The 20,251-nt window shown below is 37.6% G+C and overlaps 1 protein-coding gene across 5 annotated transcripts in view; it reads right to left on the minus strand.

Annotated features, from left to right (window-relative positions):
* The window catches only part of LOC148644417 (serine/threonine-protein kinase Nek11-like), a 60,753-nt gene extending 41,818 nt beyond the window's left edge, over positions 1 to 18,935 (minus strand). Inside the window, exons 1-7 of one of the 5 annotated variants that reach the window (XM_088613752.1) lie at positions 18,734 to 18,935; positions 18,446 to 18,500; positions 16,113 to 16,288; positions 6,522 to 6,687; positions 3,342 to 3,460; positions 2,466 to 2,530; positions 1,465 to 1,591 (exon numbers count right to left, since the gene is read on the minus strand). In XM_088613752.1, the coding sequence (XP_088469878.1) occupies positions 1,465 to 1,591; positions 2,466 to 2,530; positions 3,342 to 3,460; positions 6,522 to 6,687; positions 16,113 to 16,258 (623 nt within the window). In that variant the 5' untranslated portion in view covers positions 16,259 to 16,288; positions 18,446 to 18,500; positions 18,734 to 18,935. Of the gene's footprint in view, positions 1 to 1,464; positions 1,592 to 2,465; positions 2,531 to 3,341; positions 3,461 to 6,521; positions 6,688 to 16,112; positions 16,289 to 18,064; positions 18,221 to 18,445; positions 18,501 to 18,733 lie in introns of those variants that run through there. The other 4 variants (XM_088613749.1, XM_088613748.1, XM_088613750.1 and 1 more) reach the window with 4 other exon arrangements.
* Positions 18,936 to 20,251: the final 1,316 nt, after the last annotated feature.

The following is a 20,251-nucleotide window of genomic DNA, read 5'->3' on the forward strand; positions in this document are numbered from 1 at the left end:
ATGAATTAAAGAATTACCATCAATTGTCTATCAGAGCTGAGAGAGGCTGCGGAGATATTCACCTTAAAAAACCCATCAAATGTCATAAATTGGTTACTTTCTTACCTTCTTGGAAAGAAAATGACATATTGGTTTGCACTGGTTTCTGATCATAGATATTTCTGTCTAAAATGGCTACATTTAAGCATATCTTGACAGCTGAAACACAGATAGGGGAACAGGTGGCCTTGTAAAGATGGCTGATCAAGTAGTGCATTCATGCATATTAAATTGGTTCAATATCTTGTAAAAGCCAGGCTGTACTGCAATGGGAAAAAAAGACGTATTGTAAAGATATGCTTGTGTAGATGGAATTTTAATTTTATCATATAAAGCAGCAGTAGTGTTAGCAGACAAACTGATGATGTGACTTGATGCATCGGAGCCCATTTTCCCTTCTGCCTCTAGTAGCATTGATATGGTGTTAGAACCACAAGTCACGGTATTCTCACCCAGAACAAGAGAGCACTGGCATTCCGTCTTGCCTTGTCACTTTAATGAGCTGAGCTGGACTTGAATAAATTACAATCATAATATAAATGAAATTAAGCCTCATTTGAATTTATGACTTTCTAATCTCATGTCTCCTCATACAACTATCACGCACATAGGAAATTACATTCTGGCACCATGTTTCTAATACAAGGATGGGGCTTGAGGCTTACTTTTGTAAATATTTTTTCCATCTAATTATCATTTTCATTTCTAAAGAGGACTTTCTGAGACTGTGTTCGTATATCATGTCTCAGAAAAAAATCTGCTTTTAGATATTTTTATTTCCACTTAATTTTATTATCTTTCTATACTTTATTTTTACCTACTGTACGCTAACACCAAGATAACTTAATACACCCGGATTTATGCAGACACCTTTCCAATAAAAAATAGAAAACATATTAAGTTACACAAAAACTCTTGAGTTTGACAGAAGAGGCCCGTTTAAGTTGTATCATTAGTCTGGGACTATTTTTTCACTCAGACTTCAGATTTTTCACAGTGTTGTTGAATTTATGGGCAGGGTTTCCTTCTCTGTTTCTGCACAAGTTCATAGAAACTTAGTAATGTGTACTGTAGGTGGTCAGTTTTGGTCCTGAAAAAGTTAAGTCATCCAAGTTAAGTTGGTAAAAAGAAGTACATGTGTTCTAACTCTTTGTATATAATGCTAATTAAGGACTACCTCTAAAACCTGCTTAAGATATAACTATAAAGAAGTTACAGTTGGTAGTTGCATCAGCATTCATAGGCTGCAATGGAACAGGTAAGTTAATTCCAGGCTGAAAAGAAAAGAGACACAATGTTTCAGCTGTGGAGCCTTCTTCAGGTGTGTGCATAAAACTACGTAGGACTTAGACTGATCACTTCTAAAAAATGATACACATGGACTCTTTTAATAATGCAGGAACAAAAACAAAGAATGTGTCTCACCACATATCGGACTTGGCATCATAGCCAGAGGAGGTGAAGATCTCTGGACTCATATAATGGGGCGTGCCAGTGAAGGTGGTGGCGCAGTCCAGTGAACCAGACAGAATACGGGACACACCGAAATCACCTGGGGGAGGCGGAATGGATATACTTACACGCGAACTGCAGAATCTACATTAGCAACTAGGTGATAACAACAACTTTAGTAATTCATTCATCATAACAGAAACCCCATAATTTAAAGATCTTTATCACATTTCCAGCTCTGTAACAAATGATTGCAAGTCAACATGGCTTCAGTTAAAAACTCACTGTTATTTGTAGATCACACAAGCATGGTAGACACTACAGTTCAACACACATACAGTATGAATTCCAAGGCTGTTCAGAAGCATTAATGGTGTGACTCTCAGTCAGGCCTCAAGTCTGACAATGGCCACTGCAGACCCGACTTGCTTGTGGAGCAGGAAACAGTACAGAATTCAGCTCTCTAACTGACCCCTATTCTCAGATTTGTCTGGAGTACATACTGTACAGTATATATTGTATATAAGGGCTTTGAATGCAAAACAAAATGCCAAATATTTAGTGAAAGTTACAAACAAGAGGAGTCAATTCAGTCTGTTGGTTGTTTGGCTGCTGACTAGTTTCTACAATTTTCATTGACTAGAGCATCTCATCCAGCTGTTTCTTAAACTTAAAAACATTCATTTCAGTGTGTCACACACAGAGTACTTCCTTTTAGCTGCAACATTGCTTCAACACTTTTCTTTAAATTGTTCTTAATACAGTACTAGGTAGTCTTACTAAAGTGTCAGGACACATAAAGCTGTCAGAGGGAAAAGTATGCTGTATATATTCAGTAGCATTTGCAAGGATACAAAAAAATCTATTCTTACTTGTAATGCTTATGATCGCACTTGACAGCTAAACTTTTATGTAAACGTTACGAAAGACACCTGTGCATGCATTCATATTCTCCCATGTATTTCACCACTTACCAATCTTGATCATAAAATTCTTTAAAAATATATTCTTAGTTTTCAGATCTCTGTGGAGGATGAGCCTGAAAGGTTTGAAATAAAAATGTGGAATATTAATAATGAAAATGCATTTATCAGGAGCCAGTAATGATGGATTCATACCGTATTATGCAGTATCTGATTCACTGGTGGGGCCATGGTGGGGAGACAGAGCTTGGGACAGAGCCTGCCTGAATGCTCAGGGCCCCTAACCTCTGCGATCCTTCCATGCCCACTACCCAGACAAGCCCCATCCAGTGCCTGGAGCTCGCCCTCTGAGGAGGGGGGTACTGTATTGCTCGTACCCGGGTCAATCCGGCTGCAGCCAGTGGTCAATCAGCAGATCAATCATCCAATCTGCCTGCCCGCATTTCAGCACGGTATGGCAGATTGTCAATTCCACCGAGTCATAACTAAACAGCACTCACCTCATTAACACCAGGGTACGTGTTCACTCTCCTCTAACATTGCAGCGCTTATTTTGAAATTATTCTTATTATGAGTCTTGGCTTAGCTGTGCTGCTACAGGCTTCCCCTGCTTCATCTGCCTCCCCTGGATCACCTGCGCTGCCCACCTGCTCTATTCAGCACACGCCACTACAGCCTGACAGTTTGCGTTCTTTAGCTTTCTCTATTCTTCTCTTCCTTGAAGATCCCTCATTCAACCAGGACTGCTGCCCCCACTCCCCCACGTGTGTACAATGGTCCATTACAATGATAGTCCAAAATTCAGATGCAGAAAAATTCCTCTGGATTACAAATAAAGATCCTGAGATGAAAAAGATAAAACCTGCTATATGGTATGTAGTTACTGGGCTGTGCTGTTGACCAGTGAAACAGAAGGATTGCTATTACCTTTCATGTAGGTACTGTACTCCCATCAGTGTCTGTATCAACCACTCCAGCACCTGCCCCTCTGGAAAAAGTCTCCCTGTCTCCCAGCGGCTCTTAATTCTGCTGTCCAGATCTCCACACTGATAAAAGGCAAAAACGACATGATGGGAAGTTCTACAACCTAATAATGATAAAAATGTGTTCGAGCTGAACTTAAGATCAGGCTTTTATGAGTCAATGCACTGTTATCTGTTTGGTAGGTGTTTCATAAAATGAGCTGAATTTCTCACTGAACACAAGCTTTCACATTTTCACATTTGCTAAAGAAACGACTGATGATCCTTGAATAAACATTTGGTTGTGCAGAAGCTAGGTTTTTGCTGCCTGATACTGAACATATCCTATTTCCTTTCTCTGCTTCTCACACATCTGGATGCTGAATATGGTCACAAGACCTCATGGATTACAGGATTTCTGAGATGTTGAAAAAACCTGCTTATACTGTATATGTCTTTGAGAAATGTGTCATCAGTGGAGTGTTAAGGAGTAGGGGGGCTTAAGCAAAGCATTCAAAATTACAACATGGGACATAGTAAAAAAAAGTATGTGATTATCCTTGGACTCTAGTGTGAAATCAACCTTTACTTGTTTCCCCAGTATAGGGATATTGATTGCCTAATTCATTTAAGGTACTACCAGGAAAAAAATGGTTCATATTAGTTCCACCCATTGCTTGTTTTAAAGGATTAGGATACGTTTTTATCAGTGCCCTTTATCACAGTCATGCTCTGATCCTCCGGTGCGGGAGAGATTTTTTTCAGCAGACCTTTATTCCTGGCTTGGGGTTAGGGGTGGGGAGCTGGTGGTTGGGTTTTGATCACCCGACAATGTCATGAGCACAGCCATAATGAAGATGTACAGTGATAATGGAGAGAATCTGACAGGAAAAGACCAAGGGTTAGCTGTGCTCCACAAATGTATCCTCATTTTAAGTATATGTAGCACGTTGGTGAAGCACAGTGAGGGTGTGTGTGTGTCCTTGCACATGTTCATCGCTCCACGTACTGTATTTATAGCTCTTGACTGCCTGCAGCATCAGCTTAGCATTACGATCAGAGTCACTACGGTTTATTCGTGATTGCCGCTGTGCAAAGGCCATCACCTCTTCCCATTTCCACAGCCCACCAAAGATCATTTGCTAGAGGCTTCAGCTGAGTTTTATTTTCTTTCACCATATTATCAAGTAAGCAGAGGTTAATGCATTATTCATGTTTAATAGCATGAGGAGGTAAAAAAAACCTACTAGTGTGTCTTGTTTTTAGTATTTATCTCTTAAAAATGTTTATAGTCTATATAATTCTTTTAATGAATGGTTATGAAGTAGCAGTAATATCACTGTACAGGTCTCACAGGCACGGTAAAACACCTCTTATTAGGCAGGATCATGCACACAGAGTTGAAACACCAGCACAGAAAACAACAAGCATTTACACAGGGGCATCCTCCTCCGTACAGAGACTGTTTAGACAGTGAGCTTGACCCCACCATGTGTCTTTTCCACACATGAATAAAGCCAGAAATAAATCACCCTGAAAGTGTTGGATTGTAGCATGCTGACTACCTTACAGCACAGGCTTTGAATTCTCAAGTTTGTGGGCTCCAAAAAAAAGAATAAAAAAGGCCCGCAAGGTTATGGCTTTAATAACAATAAGAATAAGAAGGCAAATATACTAAATCACACTTAATATTTTAAAAAAAGAAATAATATGTCTTGTACGCTAGCATCAGTGGCTGTTTTTTATTGTCTTATGAGCTGTCATGAGTCTGCAAGTCTTCATGTGTGGGTAAGTGCATGCATATACTGTATGTGATGCACTGTTTCTGACAAGATCAAGCGTCTCAGAAAGATTGAGGCAATAACATTTTCTTCAGCCTGTTCAAAATGAATGATGAGAATCAATTCAGATCATGTCTAGCATTGTGGGAGACACAGAAAAACTCAATATTGCAGACGTGGAAAGAGTTTATAGATATTTTGGCTTTAACTCTATTGGCTTGAGGGATGACCACCTGTACAGATGAAGAAGTGTTAGACAATAATGCAAGTGGTTTCTACATTGATGGTAGCACTGGGAATGGTAGACATTTTGGTCTACAGGCCTGCATTTATATCCTAGAACCAGTGACTGGCAGGAGTTTGGATTGGTTCACCTGACAAGCTTTCATTACAAACTCCATCATAAAAATGTTTAGCCTACAGGTGACGTGCCAATGGGTTGTTGCGTATTGATTCTGGTAGAAAAAGCAGTCATTCTTTCAGATGATGAAAAACAGGGCAGGTTCTCTGTCATCCGCTTGGGTTTTATTTGTGAATTTTCACCACTGGGTGAAGCAAAGGATTTCAAAATAGTATAAGAAACCTGAATGTGTTGTAATCCTTTCACAGGGATGACTAGAGGAATTAATATACAAACTCAGCTGGACACTTTACTGTGTACCCAAACCAACCAATAGCTCAAATGCATCATGAGTTTGTACATCTTCCCAACATATTTAGCATATAAGCCAGGCCTGAACAGTAGAGGCCAAGAGACACGATAACTACTGCATTTCATTCTAACAAATGTGACAATTCTAAAGTACATACTGTAAAGTACATTTTAATCTGTTGCTAAATAAAAGTTACCTCTAACCTTTGTAGAACTAGAACCCCTAGAGGAGTCAGTCAATCATCCTTCAGACTAAATCCAGGAAATGTCAGGCCACTCTAAAGAATATGTCAGACCTTTTAAATTAGGTTTTTGAGGCTGTACAGGGGTCATTGATGTATGAATGAGGCAGCTAGTGATGGCCTCCCCATAGACACCCCTCTCCCACAATTAGTTAAGCAATGAACAAACCTACAGTGCATGAGACATCAGATAGCCAGTCTATCCATTTCACAGCTCTCCAGCAATAACAGAATATAACCTCTGAAGCCTGTGGAAACTTAAATCTCTTTCAGGGCAAGCATTAGTATAGGTTTGCCATTTGGGCCAACACTATGGTCAGGGTTAAGCTTCCAGAGTGTACAGTAGGTGTTCCATACCTGGAGCATTTCTGTGCAAGATAAACCTGAGACTGTGTCTTTGCATGTGTGGGCATATCTGAAACACCTTTGCTTGCAGTTTTGGTTGTAGGAGGGAAGCAGGCTCACTGTACCTCGCAGTACTCTGTGATGATGCAGAAAGACTGGAGCTCCACAAAGCTGCAGTAGAAATGGACTATGGCTGGATGGTCCAGACAAGACAGCAGCTGGGCTTCTTTAGCAGACCATACCGTGTCATCTCCCTTCAAGTTCCCCACTGAGATCTGCTTCAAGACTTTCCTGGATGATGGCGTAGAAGGGAAAGAGAGCACAGGCTTACTGAAATTAGCTGTTTGCATTGGAGGACCCAGGCAAAGGATTCTCCTTCTCCAAAAGATTCTCCGATTCCCTTAATCGTAGTTACTGATTGAATTAGTCAATTGTAATGGATTTTTTTTAAAAGCATCAGCAAGAAGCAGAGAGAGGAGAACCAGGCAAAGGTTAGGACCTCAGAGGTTAAGGATGGGCAAAAAGAAAGGAAATGTGCTTTCAGCTTTCAAGGTAGCCTTCCAAATGACAAATAATATAAGTAATAATAGACAAAACATTTTCTATTGTAAACGTACATAAAAGTAAAAAGACTCCTGTGATCATTCAGTCTCCAGCTATTTGGTGGCTATAGAACCACACTGGTTTTCTGACATTTGATCTTCCTAAGAGAAAAATCCACAAGAAGTCTTATTGACTCAACAAGTACAAATAACATTCAGCATTCATGAATCAGAACTGAAAAGCACTTGTTTATCCTATTTCCGCATTCAGATTACTTTAAACAGGTTATTAAACCAACAACCTCTCATTAACTGCATGGATTTTCCAATGGAAAGGCTCTCATTACATTACTGGCTTTCACACAGAGTGGTGCTTTGAAAATTAATGTTGTGTACCAGACTAAAAACCAACCTCGAGTGCTTTGGCAAATTAAGATCTTTTGCTCCTGTCAAACCACTTTCTGTGGGGACACAATAATCGCATTAGCAGCTCTTAATGCCCAAATTAAGTAATCAATGCAAAAATTAAAATGCATTATAAAAAGCAACTTTGTAACCTCTTTACTTTTTTGATTAAAAGATAAAACAAATACACTTCAAAATAATACACAGGTATATTAATTATTACATTAGTTATTTTGTTATTATGTGACATTCACACTTGTATTTACTTTTAAATAATTTGACCAATACTGTAACTGCATTATGTAAATACTGATATACAAATATAAGATAAGTACAAGATTCACACCTTACAACAATAGCATGGCAGGCTATGGAAAAGAACATTAAAAGTCTAATTAACTTAAAATGTAAGTACACCTCTAAATTTCAAGTATTACCCACTGCTAAAGTAATAATTGCAATTTAAGTCAAGTGGTTTATGTGTAAATACATTATTTCAAAGTGTAAATACCACACATTTCAAAGGTAATTACATTGTTAATATATTGTGGTCAAGGTACCTGTATTTATAAGATTATCTGATAAAATGGAGACAATAAATTCTTACAAGAACAAGAGATATTGTATCTAATTACATTTTTCTTGTAATTTAATCATATAAATTTTAGTAAAATACAGTATATATTGTAACGCAACAGGGGTTCAGGCGGGCGCCCTTGCCACATTAGGTCGGCCCCGCACCGTCGGGGGCTCGAACCCGGGACTCCCACGTCACTCAGCAGGGACCCAGCCCGGTGAGCCAAAGAGAGATCTCTCCACAGCCCAGGGGCTGTGGTCCTGCTATTACTGGGAAGGGTGGTGACGTCACCTGCTCTGGTACGCCGGCTCTTACACAGTACCTGTCGGCCGTAAGCGTTACAATATTATTTGTGCAGGTGTTAATAGCAAAAACATCTGGTGCTATCTCTGTAAGATGTGTTTTCCTTCCAAAAAGATCTGAATTTCTATAATTACTTAGCAATCTGAAAACAAATTCACATTGATCAAGAATCAACGTTTTACACCATTTCAGTCCCAATGTATACAGTAGCTAATGTTCTTGAGCACTTGAACTACTACAGTAACAATGACACACTGTAACACATTTTCCTCTGGCCTTTACAAATCATGGCCTCCTCATATTTCTCATCTCTAAACTGGCTTCATCACTCTGTTCTCCTCCCCACTAAGAGCTGGTGTGTGGGGAGAGAACTGGTGCACTATGGCTGCCATCGCATCATCCAGGTGTGGGCTACACATTGGTGGCAGTGAAAGGGAATCCCATTGTCCACGCTTGTATATTTTTAGAACAATGTTTGTTAACTGATCATTCATAACTCAAGACACACTCAAGAAACTGTAACTTTTCCATCATACCTAAATCAGCTCTTTAGTTTAGAGCTGATTGGGCACAGGTGATGTAACATGATGAATATCAAGTACGGTCCAAGTCAGAAAAGAAAAACTCTTAAAGAATCCTTTATAGTCAAGAGAATAACAGTTCACTGATGAAGTCACATGCCAAACCATTCAAACACTTACAATTTTATTCTGAAATCCACAGGGAGGCAATGCACACAATAGAAAATAGGTGATATATGCTCATGCGTTTTTTTGTTTTGGTCAAAAATTGAACAGTTGAATTATGAATATGCAGCAAATTAAGAAACTAACAACATGTTGGGATACACCAGTAATCAGTGCATTAAAACAATCAGGCCAGAAATAGAACAAGTCCAAACTGACTGCAATATTCCTCACCTGAGTACTTAGAGTGATTGCAGGACCAGCAATAGTCAAGCTACTATAAGATTGACACATAGGCAGCACTGATAAAGAGATCCAATTAACATCACAGGACTTGTAAGTGCTTGATTAAAGTCAGATTTTATGCAAGCATACATTCGGGTGTCATCAGCATAGCAGTGAAAGCTGATGTCATACCTGAGAAGAATCTGACCCAATGGTAACACAGAGATACTGAAAAGAATAGGTGAGAGTCTTGGGGACACCAGATGTATCCAGCTTTGTAGAGGAGAACAGTGACCTTTCTGAACAAGGTTTCAATCACAACAAAGCATTTTCAGTAACAATAACCTTCTTAATTTATTGAGCACTGTCAAAGGCAGTAATAAGGTACAAAAAGGACAAGAGTGGGTATAAATTCAGTGTGGAGTTTATAGAATACATCTGAGTGAAATACCTTGTAGCACAGCAGTGTCTCTCGCTGGGAACTGAGCCAGTTACCCCATCATCTGCAGTCCAGAGCCCTAACCATTAGTCTGCACTGCTGCAAGAACCACCACTTTAAATAAAACCCAATATCACCATTTCAAAATAATATCTCTGTGACTGGCCAGTTCCTCTCACTATCGCTCAATAACTTTTTTAATGCAGACAATTAAAATGAAGGACATTTACCAGAATAATTGAATGATAGTTTCAAGTCCCCGAGTTGTCTTTTTTCCTTTTTGTTATTTGCAGCTTTCTGCACAATTTTATGTTCTAAAATCTCATTTGCATGACAAAGCAGATAGCGCGCTCAATGTTTTTTTTCCATACTTCACATTCACTGCACAATATGCTGTTCTGGTGTTTAGAAAAAATCAACACTGTCTTTGAAAAGCTATTTTAGTTCAGGTCATTAGCAGAACAGAACAGGTTCACAGAATCTAATCGTACTTTGTCTCTTAATTACATGGCCAAGAACTGTGCTGTTGCAGGCTATTCAGTGCTGTTATTGTATTTTTAACAATATTAATGGCAAATGTTTGCAGATCTACAGAACTCATATAAAATATGCAGGATAAGCACACGAACAATTTCTCCCGAATGAGCAGCCCACTGAACGAGAATGATGTCAAGATGTATCATGTTATCATCCTGTTTAATATATTTTGGGGTGAAGTTTTGATAGACATAAGTTAGATTAATTCCAACATGCTTCACTGATGCCGGAGACATGGCAAATAGAATTACAAACTACTTTTTAAGGAAACAAAATGTCTTAGCCCTCCCATGTTGTCAAGTCACTGCTAAATTCCCTCGTATCATATCTGAAAATAAATGCTTTGTGGTTTTCTTATCAAGGCTTTGAGAAAGAAATGATCCAAGGATTAATTTACACTTTTTGTTAGGCATATACTCTTTTGCATTTAGCATGACAATAGTCTTGGAGAAAAACAACTTTCTTTTTGCAATTTACTTCAGAATGCAAGGGTTGTCTAGTAAAAAAGACAGTTGGTGTGTGATGTTAATAAAACAAAATCCCTGAAATACTGTATTTTTGGGCTTGAGTGAAGGTCCTTCCAGGGCTAAAGGGTATGTCACACTGACAGTCTGGAGGAAAAGAACAGTTTTAGTCTTGAAGAGAGAAAAGTGCGAGGCAACATGATATTCAAAATCCTCAAGGATACCAACAGAGTGAAACCAGGATGAACAGTGAAAAACAAACCAAAGGAGACAAGTGGGAACTATAAAGAATTGTGTTTATAACTGAGAAGAGGGGACGCTTTTGCCAAGGTATTGTGGCAGTGGAATAGGGAACAAGCAACTCAGGAATGTTGTCTTTCAAGAAAAGACTGGATGAGATCCTTTCATCAATTAGTAATTAAATACCAAACAGGATAGATGGATGAACTGGCCTTCTCTCGTATATAATTGTTCTTATATGTGAAAATGCATGCAAATAAAATTCCTCATTAAATGTATTGTTCAAATGCACCCACACCCATAGTCCATGGGTACCAAAGATGTTAGGGTGTTAACAGAAAATACATAGCTGGCAATTATAAACAACAGTTCTGCATGGGTTCCAACTCTGTGGAAAAGTTTCATTGTTTCTGACAAAGTATTGTAGAGTGGAAGTGGTAATATGGGCAAGGCTCTTAAAACTTCAACTCTGCTCTAGCACACTAAATCTAACAAACAAACACAGCAATTTGTGTAATTGCACAAAAAGGTGGAACAATAAGGCACCTCTTCTCACCTCTCCTATGAAGAGGGTACTCCACTATAAATACACAGGTCACAATAATATAAGCACCTGTCATCTGTGTGTTGTCCATTCTGACAGGTTCTTGTTATTAGGTGGAGTGCCTGTCAGTTTGAATACACATAGCTGATTGTTATGACACAAACCGTCATGATAAAAAAAAGTGTCAATGAGTCACACAAGTTTCAGAAATTTCATCTGCCTACCATCAGTTCTTAACATCAGGCGTGAGTCACTATCCACTCATGAAAGAAAGAGGTAAACAAGAAACGCAGAAAATAAATGACCAGGAAATGAGAAACCTTTCTATGAACATCAATAGCTACTGAGCTTTTACAATCAACAGGCCCAGGCAACCTTTATCATCGATAATAAAACACATATTAACACAGCCATGATTCTATCATTCTATCATTCTACAACTCACGTTCACTAAAAAAGTAAACTGAAAAAAAAGTAAACTGCTGATATTACGAAAATCAAAAATGAACAACCTAATGGATTTAATAGTTTTTAATTGTGAGGAAAAAAAGCTTGTTGATTTTGTCTCTTCAAAATCAATGAGCAGACCAAGATCCTAAAAACCACAGTCATATTTATGGATCAGAAGTGTGTGCGAGAGAATCCAAACAAAGGAATGGGATCCTGAAAGGCAACAATATTTTCAATAAGAATGTAACCACCTTGAAGCACAGGGTGTTTTAAAATGAATAACTAATGCAGGTTGTACGACAACATTACAAAGAGTTGTTAACATCGTCTCTCTTGCGCTAAGAACTGGCATGGGCAACTGCCAGGGTCAGGGTACTGCTGCTTGCTTGCATTGTGCCAAGGATTGGAGTCTTTGACATTATTAGAAAGAGGAACAGTCTAATCTTCAGGTAATTTGTGTACCTTGGTGTCGAGATCAAGATGGAGTCTAAAAAAATGTTTCTAGGATTAATGAGGTCATGTTCAACAGCACAGCAAATCACCATGCGGGGACAAGAGATAAGCCAGGGCTTTTTTTTTCATGTGGCTCATAAAATAAAAAATGTATGTTTTGTGATAATTACAGAACACCAGCAAATATAATCTCCTTTATTCTCACGTCAGGCACAAATGATGTATCCTTTTTTTGTCCAAGAAATATTAATCTGAGGCAACTCAGATGTGCTCTTAATTTTTTCTCATTTTAAAGATAAATGTAATGTATCATAAAATAAGATAAAAAATCAGACAAACTCAAGGTGATATTTCATCTTTAAAAAAACACATTAAAATGTGCTGCATTTTTTATCTTATCCTGATATGTGTTTAACTGCCTTTTAAGTTCTAGTTGATATCACCAATTTTAGGTTAGTCATTTTCCATATGGATTAAAACATACAGCTTCACCGGAATTGTAAAATAAAGATGAAATCATCTCATATTTATATATCGTGAATCTTATTTTGTGCTGATAAAATACAGCCAGTTGATATTATTAGGTATGGAGGTGTTTCCCTCTGAAAACAATAGCTTAGTAAATCTGTTAAAAAGATAACATATGTATTCATATATAGATTAGGGTGTGATTGTGCCCTAATATGTGTAACAAGCAACATGATAAATCTCTCTTTCCCAGCAGAGAACAACCCCTTCCATTAACACATTAGAAAGCTATTTGTCAGTTCTAAGGTAAAAATTAACACATTACTTTTAGTTTACCAATTCTAAATATTGGCAGAACTGTCTGTTTTCTTAGTAGAAGTGTAGATATATATACATACAAAGTAAATGATGAGTTCATAATGTAAATATAAAAGAGAGTAATTTAATTCTGTCAGTAGGCCCTAATATAATTTTTAACTCCCTTGTTGTGCTGGTCATAGGTCATAATAATCTTGGTCATTACAGAATATAGATTGCTTACTTTTACACTATTTACAGTCTTAAAGTTTTATTAGTGTTTAGATGGTATGTTTTGCTTCTTCAATAATTTTCCAATAATTCATTAAACTGGTTTTCACTGTTCATTAACCTTCTAATGCAGTGCAATGATAAATGAAAAAGATAATAATGGATATTAATAAAAAAAAGAAAACAAGAAGAGATCATCTAAGAAACTCCAATTATTTATCCCTTCCCATAAAGAAACTGCTGATTCCTGCCTGGTCTGTGTCCCTAAAATAGTTTTTTAATGTTTATAATCACTATTTCCTGAACTCAGAAATGGACAGTGCAGTGGTCAACACTGCATCAACAAGACTAAGCCTTCTGTGAAGCTCTATCTTAAAGTCATTTTCCCAGCAGGAAGGGGTATGTTTATAACGATTTGTTCAGACACCTCACAGCACGGCTCAGCCAGTCAAAATGAGGAATCACTGTAGCTCAATATGAGGTTCATGCTGGAATGTCGTGTTTGATGCATGCAGTTCTCACAATTCTAATGAATAACCAGAACACAATGTCAGGACTGGAATTATAGAGACACTATTGGATAATCTGTCATGCATTAATGGGGATGTCCTTAACACTGAAAAATCAGTTGTCTTTCTTGATTCCACCTTCAAAAATGTTATCACTGTTTAGTTGTATTTCACCATGTTTTTGTCATGATTAAAAGAAATCAGCATTCAAGGCAGGTACTACTAGACAGTCTCGTATTCTGTACCAATCCCCACTTTAAGTGGATACTACTGCAGTTAAATGAGGTTGTAACATATCTGGCTGAAGAAATTTGAAAGACTTCCAGGTAGCAGTGGTTGAAATCAAGATCGTCGAATTCTGGCCCTCAACAGTCATGATCTATAAGGTCATTAAATTGTCATCATCTTAAGATATCTTATTTGACACAGTTTAGCTACCTTTCCTCAGGCATTAAGTTGTCAATGATATAGTGAGCATCAAAAGAAATGAATCAATTAGAACTGCAACAAATTCACAGCTGTTATCAGGAAAACAGCAATCTTTTCATAGAAAGTGCACTGTTTTACGGGATTAAAAACTGCTGACTGCAAACACCCCAGACTGTAAGAGACTGCACTGACTTACTCCAGTTTCCAACATTTCAATTTCACATTGGTTGTTTTTTGCAAAGGCTAAATGATAAGGAATATTGTGTGAAATAAATTCGATGTTTTTCTTTCCTGGTTTTTCACTGGTCTTAACATTCAACAGGTTAAGTCATCTTAAACATTGCACAATGCACAATTCACCTGTGAAAATCAGCTCTCCTACAAATGAGGTGATTTAGTCTTGCTTACGCAAAGGGCGTACTCAACTGTATCACGGTCAGTTATGAATAGCAGATTAAGCAAAACGGTGACAATTTTATCAATAAATAATATCAAAATACTTTCTTTTTCTAAAATCACAGATACATAACAGAGTAAAAGCTTTCTATAAGCTATATAAGGACAGAAAACCTCTGGCCCTCAGCCCCAGAAAACTAAGTATTTGCTTTTTTTCCACAAGAATCTAATGCTGCTTTACTACTCTGCTGCTTCAAATAAATCTCAGAATAGGAGAAAATGCCATTTTATATTGTTGGTGAATGAGAACACCATAGCTAGCAATAAAAAACTAAAGGAGCACTCACTGCCAGGCCTCTGCAACAAATTAGAAGGGTTCTTGTTTCTACCCATTATCATACTGACTTTGTTATGTGCACTTGTTTAGCACTGAAGTTCAAAGGTAAATCTGGAATCATTAATCTGTTGTGCCAGTGAGTGATACAGTATGTGGCAATACTCTGTGAGCTGCAAGTTAAAGTTATTTTTTTTAATTCTTAGTCATCACCAGCCCAATTGAAATAATTTTAATTTACACTATTTAAACTAAACAACCTTCTAGCAACCCTCTGGGTATAGACAATATATTCATCATTCTCACAGTTGTTACCTGTCATTATGGTGCTTTCTGAGAGTGACACTTAGCCTTAGAAAAAATCCTTCAGCGTCCTCCAAATCTCAAATTACCTGATGACAAGCTTGGAGAACATGACAGAACAAATGCCAACAGTTCAGAAGGGGCTTGTGAATCACACAGTAGGAGAGATTTCACAATCACTAGACAAAGCCTACTGGAATCTCTGCCTAGCTACAGTGTGCTGTTTCTGTGCTTAATGATACAGTACCTATTAGTAACTAAGAGACAGACACTTAAAATTTTAAGAGTATTTTTAGTCAGATCAAAAAACCCACAAGCTTGACAATGCTCATTATTTTTCAATAGTAAATTTTGATTTGGATTTTTCTTTCATGTAAAAGGCAGAATGCTTTGAAAGATATGTAAACATTTCCATACATTGTTTTTCATGTCTTACTAGCAGGAAGCACCGAAGAAAGGAAGAACAATAAACACTTATTAACAATAAATGTTATACTCAGTAGAGAAACGTGCATACACACGGAGATGCTCTATACACACCCTGATATCTGCACATATTTGATCACATTTTCAATTAATAACATTAACATTTGTAAACATTAAACAAAGCAACTCTGTTTATGGCAAAGCAGTTAAGAGTACTAAAACAAATTAATTCACTGTCAAGTTACGGTCTTTGCTTCAGACACAGTTGAAGGTGACCGTTTTTAACTTGTACTTGCTTTAGCAAGGCTGTTTCCATATCTCACTTGTGTTGATGATCGATAGTGGCAGGTTTTAAACATTTTGACCGTTGAGCCAATATTACTTTTAAGGGAAAAGCACTCCGCAGCTGTCTGCCAATGCATTGTGTGGTTCAAACAAAGCTGAAGAACAATTCTTACTTTTGCTCTTCAGTCTTGGATTTGGAGTCCAGTACCAGGTAGACCGTGGCAAAGCTCCCACTTCCCAGCTTCCTCTGAAGAGTGTACCTCCCTGCCACAATCATCCCTAGACTGAAAAAGTCTGAGGTGTGCAGGTCTGCTTCCATGTCTCACAAGCAGCTGTTTCGCCTCTGTTGCTGCACACAAAAAAACAAGACCAAAGGACGTCACACACAGCCATTCGAACATTTTGATCATGTTGACAGAACGTAAACACTCGTCATATATTAGGGTGACCATATTTTGGTTTTCAAAACAAGACTACTGGGGTGGATAATCGACACTCAACACATGCCTCCAAAGTAATGAATCTTCATTACCTTTTCTAATTAAAAAATCAATTTAAACTCTCTTGTTTTTTATTAAACTTCTTAGTAAACTTTTAAACTGTTGCAGGGTTTGCTGTTTCTCTTCCATAATGGCAAACAAGGAAAAAGCAAAAATATAGCCCTATTTTAAACAAAGCTTTTGTTTTTCATTTTAACACAACAAAAGTCTCAACATCTGAGGAAAAAATGAAGACATGCAACTTAGGAGAAGTCCCCATTGGTTGCAAAAATGATCGATTTTAACGAAACATTTTGAAATATAATGAAACAAGTTAAACATTATTTCTCATGGCCATAAAAACAGCCCCCCCCCACACACACACACACACCCACACACACACACAAAACCCTTTCAAGCTACGCTGCGCGCAAGTTCAAAACATCTACCGGTAATGCATGGAACGAGCCTGTGTTTGTTCACAGTCTGAGCAAACGAGCAAAACAAAACCCCGGACAGTTTTTGGAACTTTATAAATCCCGGCCGGACCGATATTTTAGGTCTCAATAAGAGGACAAGTCCGGGAAAAAGACGACGTCTGGTCACCATATTAATATTGTAACGCATACGGCCGTCGCACAACCTGTAATGTCGGCCGAGTGCGTTACAATATATTCATTTAACATGTGCTGCGTATGAACTGCACGTTTTAATTATTGAACTGAAATCTTCGTGCAATAATAGAATTGCAACAAAGCCTGATGTTTAGGTTTTTTAAGGATAAATTGCTTTGGGGACACAGACCTGAATCAGGAAGCTCACGAAGTGTGAGACAATTTTATTTACAGAGAACGTAACAGAAAACTCACAGGCGCACTCTGGGGGATACAAGACTTCCCAGGGGCAAAAGGACTCGTACTGCAATGGGGCCAGATGATCATGCACAGAACAGTAACAAAATCAATATAACATAGATGATTTACATACAAAATCCGCCAGTATATCTACAGAGCCCAGTATCCGTTACATGACGATATTGCTAAATCCCCAGATTCTGTATTAAATTACAACGAGTCAGTATTTTTTTATGTCATCTGTGGTTTTATTAATATTTTTCAATTAGGATTTTCTTAGACTGCATTACAGGCTGTACGAAACGTGCTTTATCTTCATGTAGAATACGACCAGAGACAAACCTGTTAACTCAATATACAACTTGACTTCATTTAATGTGAAATAAAACGACATTTTATTTTTAAATCAGAACTCTACATGGTTTTAGGGGGCGGATAAAGAATGGGAGCACAAGAAGAAAATTACTGCAGAAAATGAGGTGGCGGAAGAAAATTATTTGGTCAGAAACTTTCTTATTCTTTACACAAACACAAATTCCAACATACCATACAGTGTGTGAAGGGCATTATTATTATTATTATTATTATTATTATTATTATTATTATTATTATTATTATTATTATTATTGTGTTCTCTTCCACAAACGTGCTTTGAGAGGAATGTCTAAAACAGCTATGTACTGTAAGTGAAATGACTTTTTTAAGGAAGTATTATCACTGCTACTGACAATGCTACGACTGCTACTGAATTCCATTAGCTCAAAATGATCTGGGGTAAAACGTGATAATTACTTGAATGTTTCCTTAGTAAGACAGCTGACCCTCAATGTCTGGCTCAGATCCACTCTTCAGTTCGCTTGCTCTTCCGTTACAGTGTGTTGGCCTAAAGGTGTTGCGACTCAGGTGCAGTACTACACGTACTGTAGCTTCTCTAAGTACACATCTAGTAAGGGCGAGTCAGCGAAAGAGGAGGTGTAGTTAGTTACACGTCACGTTAACGTTTTGTTTATTATTTTTATTATGAAGTGCGCAGTACATGTAGGCTACCTGTTACTATTTATTGCGGAACGGTCATATTCGAGGCTTGATGATGACCCGTTTAAATAAAAGGCGGAGACGCTGGAGGTTCACATACCCTGTACTGAATGGTTTAGTTTAAATTACTGTACTTACCGAAAACGAGACTCCTGGAGTTTGCAAAAATACTTTTGAGCTCTGTTGTGCACTTCTGAATATAAATTGGCGACCATATAATATATAAATTAGATATAAAACACTATATAGTATTTTAAATGTAAAAAAATCTTCAAAACAAAGTTAAACTAACAAAACACGTTCAATAATTTAGAATGTGTTTAAATCTGATTCCAATTATAAAATATAATTGGAATATGAGACAAAATAATTAAAATATCGTATTTCAGCAGGGTAAAAGAGCAGAGATTAACCCGTATGTTTTACCTGGACTACCGGCGTAGTCAGTACAATAAAAATAAAAATCTTGCCGGAGCGTTAATTTTCAATATTCTTCGTGGATGGTTCTTTGTAGATAGTTTACGGTTAATCATTAATGCTGTTTTATTTTAGAGTACCGGTAGTTTCGCAGACCTATGCATATGATTAAGGTGATGCTCTATGTGAACCTAGAACCCTGAAGGCTCTCTATTCGCATCCCAGAGAATGTTTTGTTGAGGTTGCCTTGGTAACGTAGGTGCCATATACTACACCTTGCATATCATGAATAATTTATGCCGCAATACAGATCACCTTTGTCACACTAAACGTTCATGCTGTGTGCATTTCAGAATTAATTGTTCGGCATTTTCGTACTTTTTGCGTTTCACGTTCTCTCTGGCCGCGCGAAATCACACCATCATTATCCCACGTGTCTCTTAAGCCAAGCGATAATACACATCAGGAAAATATAGTTACTGTAAATAGTAACTATATCAGTAAATATAGTAGCTTTCAGAATCAGAAAAAATACTCTTCGTTTAACAATATTCCTGTTGGAAAAAAAGAGGCTACAGTGTTTTAAATAGTTTGTATTCATGAACATGTTCAATTATGCTACCGGCACAGACTGGAAAATGAATACTGTGCTTGTAATTGAACAAAATAAATGACCTGCAATAATAATTCCCATTATTAAAATGTTTTTGGTAATTACCTTACTTTTAGAATCCAGTCATGCACACCACAAAAATAAAGTAACTGGTTGAGTGAAGAAACCTACAGTATAGTGCACAATATTCATTTAGAAGAATGATTGGGACGTCTGTGCTATTTAATACCTTAACCATGTTGAACATCATCAACAGTAAAACCTTCGTAATGACGTGCTTATGTTTTCCCTGGAGCTGTAACGTACTAAACAGTGGTCTACAATGCCTTATTTACTTTCTGCAGTTAATAAGAGATAATATAGGGTGGGAGACTAAAAGCAATTTTATGATCTAAATGGTTAAAACTAATGCTGAGTTACAAAATGTTTCTGACTTAGTTTTTTTTTCACTTGCTTGTAGCTTTATTCTAAGGACTCATCGAAATGTTTTATCCAATACAAGGTTGCGTTACAAGAACTGGAGCCTATCTCAGGACCCAACAGCTGGATGGCAGGACACAGCCTGGATGTATGTGATTATTATATAGTTATTATATAATAATATAACTATATAGTTATAGTTATTATTATAACTAAATAAATCAGTCCATCACAGGGCAGACAGACATAGACACACACACACTCCCAACAGGACCAGTTAACCTATCTGTATGTCTTTTGGACTGCGGGAGGAAATCGGAGCACTCAGAGGAACCTCACGTGAATGCAGGCAGAACACACAAACTCCACACAGACAGCACCCCTGGTCCAGAATTGAACCCAGGGCCTCAGCTGGGTGAGGCTACGACACACACACATTTGGGTGTCAAATTAGACATGCCAGTTAAACTGGGCAGCATGTCATAGGACTGCTA

This window comes from Lepisosteus platostomus, chromosome 20, assembly GCF_059453375.1.
Source record: "Lepisosteus platostomus isolate fLepPlt1 chromosome 20, fLepPlt1.hap1, whole genome shotgun sequence".
Lineage (NCBI taxonomy): Eukaryota > Metazoa > Chordata > Actinopteri > Semionotiformes > Lepisosteidae > Lepisosteus > Lepisosteus platostomus.